The sequence below is a fragment of the Chiloscyllium plagiosum genome, chromosome 6, assembly GCF_004010195.1.
Source record: "Chiloscyllium plagiosum isolate BGI_BamShark_2017 chromosome 6, ASM401019v2, whole genome shotgun sequence".
NCBI lineage: Eukaryota > Metazoa > Chordata > Chondrichthyes > Orectolobiformes > Hemiscylliidae > Chiloscyllium > Chiloscyllium plagiosum.
Window position 1 is genome coordinate 62,165,909 of NC_057715.1, and position 12,937 is coordinate 62,178,845.

General features: G+C 39.5%; 1 protein-coding gene across 12 annotated transcripts in view; it reads left to right on the forward strand.

Annotated features, from left to right (window-relative positions):
• The window catches only part of tenm4 (teneurin transmembrane protein 4), a 660,982-nt gene that overhangs the window by 466,937 nt on the left and 181,108 nt on the right, over window positions 1–12,937 (forward strand). For all 12 annotated transcript variants that reach the window (XM_043691653.1, XM_043691652.1, XM_043691657.1 and 9 more), the window contains 3 exons: window positions 5,591–5,805; window positions 8,764–8,974; window positions 12,600–12,701. In XM_043691653.1, coding sequence (XP_043547588.1) covers window positions 5,591–5,805; window positions 8,764–8,974; window positions 12,600–12,701 — 528 coding nt within the window. The remainder of the gene's footprint in view (window positions 1–5,590; window positions 5,806–8,763; window positions 8,975–12,599; window positions 12,702–12,937) is intronic.

Below are 12,937 nucleotides of genomic sequence, written 5' to 3' on the forward strand. Positions count from 1 at the left end.
ACACACACACACACACACACACACACACACACACACACACACACACACACACACACACACACACACACACACACACACACAATTCCTTGCGTGAAAAAGGTGCCCCTTAGTTCTCTTTTATATCTTTACACTCTCACCCTAAACTGAGCTCCCTCACCCCAGAGAAAAGACCTTGTCTATTTACCCTATCCATGCCCCTTATGATTTTATAAACCTCTATCAGGTCACCCCTCAGCTTCCAATGCACCAGGGAAAACAGCCCTAGCCTATTCAATCTCTCCCTATAGCTCAAATCCGCCAATCCTGGCAACGTCCTTGCAAATCTTTTCTGAACTCTTTCAAGTTTCATAACATCCTTCCGATAGGAAGGAGACCAGAATTGCACACAATATTTCAAAAGTGGCCTGACCAATGTCCTGTACAGCCGCAACATGACCTTCCAACTCAATGCTTTGACCAATAAAAGAAAGCATACCAAATGCCTTCTTCACTATAGTATTTACCTGCGACTCCACTTTCAAGGAGTTATGAACCTGCACTCCAAGGTCTCCTTGTCCAGCAACACTCCCTAGGATCTTACCATCCTGCTAAGATTTATTTCCTTTCCCAAAATGCAGCACCTCACATTTATCTAAATTAAACTCAATCTGCTGCTCCTCAGTCCAGCAACACTCCCTAGGACCTTACCATTAAGTGTATAAGTCCTGCTAAGATTTATTTCCTTTCCCAAAATGCAGCACCTCACATTTATCTAAATTAAACTCAATCTACTGCTCCTCAGCCCATTGGCCCATCTGATCAAGATCCCGTTGTAATCGAAGATAACCTTCTTCACTATTCATTGTCCACCACCATTCATGACTGGATGTGGCAGGACTGCAGAGTTTACAGCTGAACGTTTGTCGTGGATCACTCATCTCTATCACTTGTTGATTTTTCCGTTTGGCATGCAAGTAGTCCTGTTTGGTAGCTTCACCAGATTGACCCCTCGTTTTTGGTATGCCTGGTGCTGCTCCTGGCATACCCTTCTGCATTCACTGAATCAAGGTTGATCCCCTTGCTTGATGGTAGAGTGGGTGAAATAGCACAACATGTGATTACAGATTTTATTTGGGTACAAATCTGCTGCTGCTTATTATCCTTATGAAGACCTGGTCTTGACATGAATAAGAAGGGAATAGAGGCATACGGCTCCTGGAAGTGAAGACCAGTATGGAAGGGCAAATGTGTCAGCAGAGGCTTGGAGGGCCCTAGGGCCTGTGCATGTGCTGTATTGTTCTTTGTTCTGGATCTAGTGGAAGTCTATCCCATTTAGCACAGTCATAGTACCACACATCGTGATGGAGGGTTGGAAAGGAACCTCAATGTGAAGGCACACATGGAAAACATACTACCTTTTCAGCACAGCTTATGGACCAAGCTGAAGGAGCAGGAGATTTTCCAATTGCTCCCTAAAATTGAAACCTCATTGCTAACCAACAACTGAGCCTCCTCAAAGCAAAGACTTTTCTCTCTCTCCAATCTGTAATCACATCTGACCCCTACATTCGGACTCATCCAAAGTTTAACTATTCCAAGTCCTCTTCCCCCATCCCCAATTAGAATCTAAAATTAGGCCTCAACATGACAGGAACTGAACCAAGGAAGTGAACAGCCTAGGATTACCCTTTGAAGTAATAGGCGGATAAAGAAATCCTCCCACCTGCTATCCATATCAGAGTATCTCAGAAATACGTTAGAGAAAGATGAATCAGCAAATTCCTTCTGAGTTGGTTGGGTTTGGAAAACATATTCCCAGTAGGAATTCCTTTTGAAGGCTGTCATTGGATGATTTATTCAGTTCGTTGTTCGTACTTAGTCTATAGACATGTAGATTTGACCTATTTAATATACTTTAGAACATAGCAACCTCTTACCTAAGGTTAATATAGTTAACCAGTCTCAAGCTAAAGTTATCTGTTATCTTATTATAAAATAAACTGCTTTTTACTAAAATCCCCAGGCACAGAGGTTAGTACAGTAGACTAGTATTAGAAAAACAGTTGGTGGCAGCAAATCCACCCAAGGAAGATGCCGTCATGAACAGATGCTAGCTGTGAGCATCTCTATCTATGGACTTTGCTGCTGCTGAGTTTCACTTGGGGTATTTTCTCCCTTCTGGGTTTGAATTGCTGTGCTGGACTTGTGGTTTACCATCACTGGTCTTCAGTTCAGGCTCTTGCCTCCCACGTCCAGTATGCATGATGGGATAGATGTGAATAAATGGTAGGGATCTATTCAACACTTGCTTTGCAGCTCTTCCAATGTCCCTGCCTTGGAAGGCCTTCATCTCAAGCTTGACTTCCGTTCTGAATTTGCTAGGGTCTTGATGACAGGAGATTCCTGAGTCAGGACAGAAAGGTCCTTCGGCCTTCTCCAGAGAGAGAGCAGACCTGAGGATGGTCCTCTTCTAGGTAAGGGATCTGTACACGGGTTTCCTTTAGTCGGCCCATGCAGCACCACAGTAACTCTTCCCAACTTTCTCTCAGTTTGACTGCTCACTATCAGGAGGGACTAATTTCTGAGTCAGAGTATAGTAAAGTGGTGCACTTCACTTTCATTGCCTCCCAGTCATCCACAAACTTCTCCCTCCTTTTCCTTTGCCACACGCATGTTAGTGTTAACCTCCCTTCTGTCGCCCTGGAGTCTCCACCCCATTACACTCGACCCCATTAAAATTGTGATCCATGTGCTTGAATTCCCTTCCCAACCCTGAGCTCACACCCGTCACTGTCACATGCCTACGCTGACCCTTAGTTCTGCCATTTTCGAAGTTACCTTTGCCTTCACTTGTAGAGATTCTCCCACCCCATGAGACCATCCACTTCCTAGCCATGAACCTGGAACTCCCACCCTATTGTGTGTCATTTCCTTCTATTACTGTTATGATTCTAACCACTTCCCAGTAGCATCACTTTAATTCCCTGAACCCCACTGTTGACACCATTGACCCAACTCTTTCAGCAAAATCCTCAACCACCATCCCTACTAAAGTGATCATTGGGTATGGGGAGAATATGAGAACAGATTATTGAGTTGGATGATCAGCCATGATCATATTGAGTGAGACACTAGGCTAGAAGGACTGAATGGCCTACTCCTGCTACTATTTTTTATGTTTCTGTTTGTGAAGCCCTTCCCATCTGTAACTGCACCATTTATGTTCACACACAATCTTTGCACCTTTCCACCCTTGGCCAGCCTTCTTACCCCATGCCTAATAGCATGCTTCCTTCAGTTAGCCTCCTGCCCTTAGATTTGGTCTGTGGAAACCCACTCTCAACTATTGCGTTATTATGGCATAGATGAACACTTCCCATAGTGTACAAAGCAGTGGCTACTCATTCCAAAATCTTAGAAAACGACTACTCAGGGGAGGTGATGGCCTAGTGATATGATGGCTGCGCTATTAATCCAGAGATTCAGGCAATGTTCTGGGGACCTGGGCTCAAAACCCCCATGACAGATGATGGAATTTGAATTCAATTCAAATCTGGAATTAAGAGTCTAATAATAACCATGAATCAATATGGATTGTTGGAAAAAACCCATCTGGCTCACCAAGGAAGGGAAGGAAATTGCCACCTTTTATCTGGTCTGGCCAACATGTGACTCCAGACCCACCGTAATGTGGTTGATGCTTAATTGCCCTCTAGGTGATTCAGGATGGGCAAGAAACACTGGCCGAGCCAGCAATGTTCTCATCCCACAAATGAATAAAAAAACTCTCCAGCTGCACCCCTCTATTTTTGCAGTCACGAATCTGAAAGCACATATTGCTTGTTTGTGCGGAATTTACTTGGGAAGGAAAATTTGATGTTGGTGAGCTGGCCTTTTGATAAACATGATTGAGATTCAAATGGACACAGAATGGCTTTCACAACACTTGGCATTGGGGAGCTTGACCTGCCTTTAAAGTTCCAAGATTCTGAATTTGGGCCTCCACTCCCACTGTCCCACCTAGACCAGCATTATGGAGTAGTTATTCAGTATTTTAGGAAGACTTTCTTCCATTACTTCTCACTATTCTCCAAGCCAATCAGGTTTTTTCCCTGGCAGAGAGTCAATACAGTCACCCTGAGTTCATGCTGCATAATACCTCCTTGTCCTTCAACCTTTTTGCAGGCTGTACCATGGGTGTTTGCACCATCCTCCTTCATATTTCTTCTCCTTTGTGCAGCAAATAAAATTGCCCAAAAGTGTTCTATTTTTATTTATCAAGTATCACAAGAGACTCTCCTGCAATGGCTTCTCATCCCTCTCTATTATCTTTAATGTAATCAAACATCTATCATCCTGTCTGCCTTTATCCCCACTGTAGGTGGGCCTGGTAGATTCTGCATATGTTGTAAATTGTTGCAATTTCTAGAGGCTGGAGCCTGGGCTGTAGAATTGTGTGATCTTAAATGGTTTTGTGATCAATAATTCTGAAAACTAATGTGATCTGCAGTTCACTTTTAAAAATTCAGTTGAAAATGTGCGATCTATGTCATTTAAGTTCAACATTTCTAAATTCAAATTTTTTGCTAACTATTCTTTTGATTAAATGTCAGCCCTGCTGCCTTATTAGTATTATATAATTCAAAGTATTGAGAAAATGTTAGCACCAGAAACAACTTTGAATTATCGGGAGTAATTCTGCCTTAGTAAAGCTCTGTGAAAAGCCAGGTTATTTTGTTGAAGACTGTTTAATTGAAGAGTTGTTATTGAAACATTTGTGATAATTCAGAAAACCAAATCGTCAATACAAGCCAATGTCAAACAAAAATCATTCCAAACCTCATCAGAAGGCAGAGGTATATTAAAAGGGTGTCTTGTGTGATCCTGTTTCTAGTTATTAAAAAGAAAGCCAATAAAAAACATGAGTCATTTTGTTGATTATAACAGACAGCACGAAACAATAGAGTGCCAAACTGAGCTGAATGTTACCATTAAGTGAGCTGTAGACATGCTCTTTCTCTGAATCACATAATAAGATGACAAAGAGAATTCTTGTGCCAAGGTTAGGAAATGTCAAGGCAAATCTTCACCTGAATGGCAGATAGTTAGCCTCCTGAGAACTTTATATTAAAAGAGGATGTCATAGGTGTACAGTAATGTGATACAAAATCAATAACCTTGAGGGAGCAAGCCATAGGACTGTCTGTGAGATCCGACAGCACTAAATTTTAGTGAAAAAAATTTCACCAATTTCTAACCAAGCATCATTCGAAGCCCATTATATTAGTTAGGTCCATTCTTAGCAATAATTCGTGTCAGGTGTTTGAAAATCTCAATTTGCAGAATGCTTTAAAAAATTCTCAAACTGATTTGTGAAAGTGAGAAAATTAAAGCTTAGGGTGTGAGAAGACTACGCAGAGCTGGGTAATAAATACTGCATTTGGTTTTGTCTCTGCATATTATGATTTTGCTTCCCCCCACCTTTCTCTACTTTCTCCTAAAGTACTCTTAAGTTTGAATCCTTTTAAAAAGTTGGCTCCTTCAGATTTTGGTTTGGTCAATTTCTCTTCACGATGCAAGCAAGTACAAAACATTTGCTATATTTTCACAGGAAAAACAGATAATTTAATCCCAGAAGATAGCTATATAGATTCAGGAGAAATTGATGTTGGGCGGCGAGTCACCCAGAAGATACCACCCGGCTTATTCTGGCGCTCCCAAGTCTTCATAGATCATCCAATGTATTTGAAATTTAATGTGTCACTGGGCAAGGATGCTCTGGTTGGGATTTACGGTCGACGTGGTCTACCCCCATCTCACACACAGGTAAAGATTACTTCAATAATTCAGTCATTTGAAGAAGGGATCAGCATTTCTTTTCATATCCACCCTGTTTAATCTTAGGTTGATGTGACAAGTTCCTATTTTATCCAAATGTAACCATTAGAGAGTTACCTCAAAGCTGCCAGGAAGTTGCAACAGTGGTTTTTGGAGTAGTGAGTCAAGGGCGCAATTATCCACTCTCTAGAGTTGACAAAGAAGGTTGGCCAAATGGGCACTGAATTAGGCAAGTTGGCCCCAGAGAGATACACGCCCCTTCTCACCACCTCAACAATAAAGTGCTAAGCAATAAGGCTTGACTTGGCACCAGGTAAGGCTGTTAAATGGCGGGCACATAGAATGAATATTTCCATGGAAACTTGGGCAATCTGCCTTGTTGAGGAGGGGACACCATTTTCTCTAATCTGGGCTAATCAAGGGCAGAAGGAGTTCAAATGGACAGCCACTGAAGACCACCTCTTCGTCCCTGCCTCGAATCCCCCGAACCTGCCCTCCGCCTCCACAATGAGACTAGTCTATTCTCCCTGTTGTGTTCTAGTGCCTCAACTAATACAGGTAAGTATTCCACGTGCCTTTTTAATGATTTCTTCTAACTGTCCTGGTGTTTTCAGAGATCTATCAACGTGCCCTCAAGTCTTTCTGCTTCTCCTCACTTCTCAGTGTCTGACCATTTATTTTGTCTTCTTTTGCTTCATTTAAGTAACATTCATGCCACACAAATGCCAGGCAATGGCCATCTGCATTAAAAGACAACCTAACCACCACCGCTTGACCTACAATTGTGTTAAATTCGCTGAATACCCTACTACCAACATCCTGGAGATTACCTTTGACCAGAAACTGAACTGGATTGGCTGTAAAAATACCTTGACTGCAAGTGCAGGTCAGAGGCTAGTGTTACTGCAGCAAGTAAGTCACTTCCTGACTCCCCAAAGCCTGTCCACCATCTCCTAGTCAGGAATGTAATGGAATACTCCATTTCTCCCACCCCAACCCCCACCCACCTACTTGCCTGGATAAGTGCAGCTCCAATAGCACCATCCAGGACAAAACAGCCCACTTGATTGGCACCACATTCACTCCCTCCTCCACAAATGCGCAGTAGCAGCAGTGTGTTCTACCTACCTGCAGAAATTCACTGATGATCCTCATACAGCACCTTCCAAACCTAAAACCACTCCCATTTAGAAGTGTAAAGGCAGCAGATACATGGGAACACCATGACTTGCATATTCCACTTCAATCCACTCACCATCCTAACTTGAAAATACATGGCAGTTCCTTCAGTGTAGCTGGGTCTAATTTCTGGAATGCCCTTCCTAACAGCATTGTGGGTCTACCTACAGCACATGGACTGAAGTGGTTCCAGAACGCTATTGACCACCATCATCTCAAGGGCAACCTCGAATGGACAATAAATTCAAGTCCAGCTGGAGACTTCTACCTCCAAGTGAATAAACAAGAAGAATTTGCTTTCGCCCGATATATCACTTCATATTTCTCCAGATTGGTTTCTATTGGCACCTTTCTGCCACCTAACCATTTAATTAATGTCTTTCTGTCATCCATAGTTTTCTTCTGCACTAACGAAACATAGGTGATCTTTACATCACCTGTGTACTTCTTAATCACGGCCCCGACATTTAAATAATTACATATACCATGAAAAGTAAAGTACCAGCCCCATGGAAAGTGACTGGAAACCGCTATCTGTTCAGAGAAAAAAAAAGCACCTGCTTTTCATCCTGCCACTGACCTAGATTAAGATCTAAATTGTTACATTCTCTTGGATCTTATGGATTTTTGTCCTGACCTATGTGCCATATAGTACCTGTTAAAAAACCTTGTTAAAATTCATGTAGATGACATCACAAATGTTAGCATCATTGACCTCTTCTGTTAAAAAATTTTAAAGATGACTTTTCATTTATCTCCGTATATATTCTTTAAATGTGGATTTCAGTGATTTAAAATCAGGTTATTCAGAGATGGTGGATTGGCACAGTTTATGTGGAACCTATTTTCAGCTGTTTTAATTAAAGGTAACACTTAAATATAAGAAGGATTTTTTTTAAATTTTAGAACACTTTTTCTCAAAAGGATAATATTTAAATACATTGCCTGTTTACACTCATTAAAAACAAAGTTAGTTTTTGGCAATATGTTGATAGTTTCAATGGAAACTTAATTGCAGAAAAATAACTTCAAAAGACAAACAAATTGGGCACTTTGTGCTGAAATGGACACATTGTGTGCAATGCAGAAACTGTAACCTTTACTGTGCCTAGGGTTAGTTCAGTTCAGCTCAGGTCCTTTAGCATCAATTATTAATGAAGCTATTTGCTTTTTAAGGTGAGATTAAATTTAAATATTTGGTCCAAAATAATATCACTACTTTAGGACGCTTGTGTTTTCTTTTGAATTTGTGGATCAATCTGTTTTATGTTTTTCCTGTTATGTTTTCACAATTTTTTAAAGTTCCAGGCATCTTCCCATTCTGTGCTGGAATTTCACACACTATGTACTGCATCAAGATGGCTTAGCATTGTGTTACTCTCTCTTTGGTTTTGCTTTGCAAGCATCGGCTATACTGGAAAAAAGTATCTGAAAAAGATTGAGTTGATTTCAACTATAAAACTTTGATGTTGAGTTTGAAAGTGATCTCGCATCATCAAAGCAGAACTGGAGTTGCGGTCAGGGGGAATTGGGTGCAATGATAGGTGGTTTTAAAACTGAACAAGACCATTTGGGGCAAGGGATTCAGAACCTCAACCATTGCCTACCTAAAGTCAGCTATTGTCGGTTCCTGCATAGCTGGCTCTTAGGAATAGGATGTTGTGCAGTTGATTCTATAGGGTAGGTAATATTTTGAGATTGATGTGTATTGACTGTGGTTATCATGCAGCAATTACAGCAGTGTGTTTTATCACTTGTTTCCGGTAGTTTGGCTTTGTGGAGTTATTGGATGGCAGACGCCTGCTAGCACAGGAAGTGAGAAGTCTGGAGGGATTCCACAACCAGCACAGAAGCTTGATCCCTCTGACAAATCGAGAGACAGGATTCATTAGATATCTGGATTCTGGAATCTGGCATTTAGCCTTCTACAATGATGGAAAACAGATGGAGCTGGTCTCCTTTATGACCACTGCCATAGGTAAGCACTTACTAGCACAAAATGAAAAGATATTTTAAAACATTGCAAAAATTGAAAATTGCATTTATAAGTCTTTGTTTGTTTGTACAAACAAAGAGGACAAGTGATTGGACTCCTACTATTTAAAATATGACAAAAGTTCTGGCACATTCAAAGTGCTTCTTTGTCTGACATGTATATTTAGAACTATTCAAACTTTCCACCATTCTATTTCATGCTTACTTATGTTCTTCAGTGCAATATCCCCTGATTAAGCCTTATGGAATGTGAATGACTGATAATTTTCTTTTATACAAATATTTCACATTTATGAAAAGCACAATTATCTCTTTACATTTCCCATTCATAAGGTTTCTATACATGGCATAGAAACAAAACAATGGGACCAACCAGTCCAAGCTAGTGTTTGTACTCTACTTGATCCTTTTCATATATTTTCTTATCTAACTCCTCTATTGTATCGATGTGTTCCCTTTGCTTCGATATGCTTATCTAGTTTCTCCTCAAATCTATCTGTAGTAGTTACTTACACCACTCCCTATGATAGTAGCTTCCATATTCTTACTACTATTTGAGTGAAGGTGGTTCTTCTGAATTACATGTTGTTTAAGGATAAAAACTGATTATTATTGGAACAGCTATCATTGTTGAAATGTCAGTGTGCTAGTTTAGCTGGACATGTAAAGTTAAAATTACCCATACCAAGCCCAAAAGAATCATAATTCAGACAAAACGTAGAATAAAAACATTGATTATTTACTACTTTGGAGAAATCGGAGAGAGAACAAAAGGCTCACTGATACTTGGTTCCAAATATAAACAAGATTTTGGCAGGCTTTCCAATCCCCCATGTGCTGAATTCTGCATTTGTCTTGAATTGTAATTACATTTAAACTGTGTTCATTCTTACTAAGTTCTATTAATTACATAAAATAGAATTGGTAACCACAAGACTGCCAAAATCTACAAGGTTTTGCAATGAATTTTATGTGAAAGAATTCAAGCTAATTTGGACCATTACTGAGAGCACAGTACTCTGATTGAATTCCAGGTTGTTGGCAAATTCTTCTTAGTTTTATTTATCCTTGATAAGGAATATCTGCTTCCAAAGTCCCTTATTGTGGATTTTGTTTGTCAACAGCAGACATTCATCTTACAAATCTGTCCTAGTTTTATTAATTAGTAGCATAACATTTCCTTTCTATATCCCTCAGTCCATTCCCCAGAAGCAATTTCAGTTGCCTCTTGAGCACAATATAATGTTTGCCCACTGCTGGCCCATTATTACAATATGATGTGTAGCCTGAGTGCCAATCACTGATAGTTTGTAATTCGGGTAAAATGCACCACCAATGTTCCTTCATATGCTATTCTAAGGGGCTATTCAGCAGTTTGTGGTGGAGGATGGATCATGAAAATGTCACAGTGGAAGAGGCTTTTCTTAAAAACAGAAAAGTAATTTACTACATCTCAAAACTATAGACAGTTTACATTAACTCTGAGGCATATTAATTAAGACCAACACAGCTCAGTAAAATGCATGCATCTTTATCAACAAACTCTATCTAAAGCAAAAACAAATGCAAAATACTGTAAATATCTGAACTGAGTTGAAATTCAGGGTTTTCTTTCCAAATATTTGCAAAAACAGACTCTAAATTTTGATTCTATATTTGATTTGAAGCTCGTGGCTTGTTTATTATCTTTTTTTATAAATTTGAAATGAAATGTAATTATGGGGAAAAGTCTGTGGTTGTCCCAGATATTGAAAAATAAGCTTTTCTAAGTGCTGTCTGATAACCTGACAGCTTGTACAATATACCTTGGTTCATGAAATACCTTGTTCCATGATTTACATGCTCTTGGTTCAGTTGGTGTGACACTGGGAAATCCCAAGACATGTGTTTTGGAACTTTTCTAATCCCTCTTATAATAAACAGAATGGACAATGGCAGATTCAGCCACATTACATAATAACTAGATTCTTCCCGCTTTTGGGTAGTCTCTCAGCAGCTCACTATGGAACAATTCACTCTGTTGTACAGTACATGAAATACTTAGGTTCAGAAGACAATTGAGTATCTGTAACGTCTACAGGATTTAGCATAACATGAACTTTCATCTTGCCAGTCAATTTTCTGAATTGGGACACAGAGAAATGATTAGCCTATTTTCTAAGTTCTCTAAACTGCATTCTGTTAGAATAATGGGTTTCATTATACTTTTCTGAGCAAACCATAAATTACGTCTATGAGGATTGTTAAATTTAGCATTTTTTGCCAGGCAATATAAGGCAGCAAAAGCTGTAAATAGGTAAAGATAAGTTGTACCTTTTCTCAGAAAAATATAATAAATGTTTTTAGTCGTCATTACTTTTTCTTGGGTTAGGAATTCTTTTCAATTTATTTTTATTGGCCTAGGTTTTGCACTGTAGGTGATTAAAAAATAATCAGGAAACTATTTCCAGTGACCATTACTAAACAGTAAATTGTACAACAGCTTCCAACAGCCTCACATGCAAAGTTACATGTGTAAATCAAGAGTTTATTGTCTAAGGTGCTGTGTTTCTTCAGAGTTTTCACTATACCAGTATCTCACCAAGAGAAAAATATAACCACTCCGTACCCACTGGTCAGACAAGGTGCATATTTTCCTTGAAGGTGTATTTTTAAGTCTTCGCTATATTTTATTTACTGACCACCTCTTTAACACAGAAAACCAACGGTTTCAAATGTGGAGTCATATTCCTTCAGATTTTATTCTGTTTTGGAGAAATTTAAGAAAAAAATTGTTTATTTCTCTATTGATCCCATCCTTCTTTCTCTTCATTTCACTTCCTTTGATGTTCTGATTTGGCATTTCATCAGCAATTCAAACTGTCTTGTTCCAACTCTGCATGACTAAGTAAGAACACTCCAATGTGATTAGTTGAAGAGCTGCACTGTTGCTTGCCCTATTGACACAACTCGAAGATTCCCTTTTGCAGCATACTTGCTGAAATGTAGTTCTAAAAATTGTGAACTCCAGTGTGATAATACATAGAAAGTCTTTGTGGACTGTGGGCTAAGTGTAACGAAGGGTTAATGCCCTTTGTTCGTAATTGACAACAACATTGTGCCATTGTTTCTCCCCATCTCTTGATCAGCATTTATTGAACATTTTTGTGGCTATCTATTCTCTATGTTATTGCACGTAAGAAGACAAGAAATTTAATTTGATCCCATGTTTGTACAACATTTTTAGCTGTAGATACGGTCCAGGGGCTCTGCAGTGATACCGGAGAATCATTCCCACTTGCTCCTGTCAAATAGCCAGAATGTTACAGATTTAAGTCCCATCTTGTTCAATAGCTCCATCGGAGTCAACAGTTCCCCACTGCAACAGTACATTTCCTGATGGTCAGTCACCCAGCATGTGTGTGGTGTTCATGAAGTATATTGGAGGCTGAATGATGTTTCTCTCAGTTGGAGAGAAAATATGCTGGAGCTATAAAACTGATGCATATCATTAGTCATTTTTTAAAAATGAATCAGCATACTAATATATTAACAAATTGTTGATCTCTTTAGTAAACATTATACATTAGGAAAATGCAATCTCAGTCTGTGATTTCAATTCCTCTCAGAGTCTGCAGATGAATGTCCGGCCAACTGTTATGGGAATGGAGAATGTATGGCGGGCACATGCCATTGTTTTCTTGGCTACATTGGACCAGATTGTGCACGAGGTAAAAGCATCTTGTCATTGCTCTAGAAACTTGTTAAAACATGTTTTATTGTAACCTTGATTAAATATCCATGAGTTAATATCCTTATATGCAGTTGGTAATTTCTTTCAGTTCAGGGGCCAGGTTTCATTGAGTTGAGATGACTTGGGTGGCTTTTAAAATGGCAGTTGTTATCTGATTCCAGCGTTTCTGGCTTCATTCACAATGCTGGCAATTATATCTGGTTCAGGATCAGG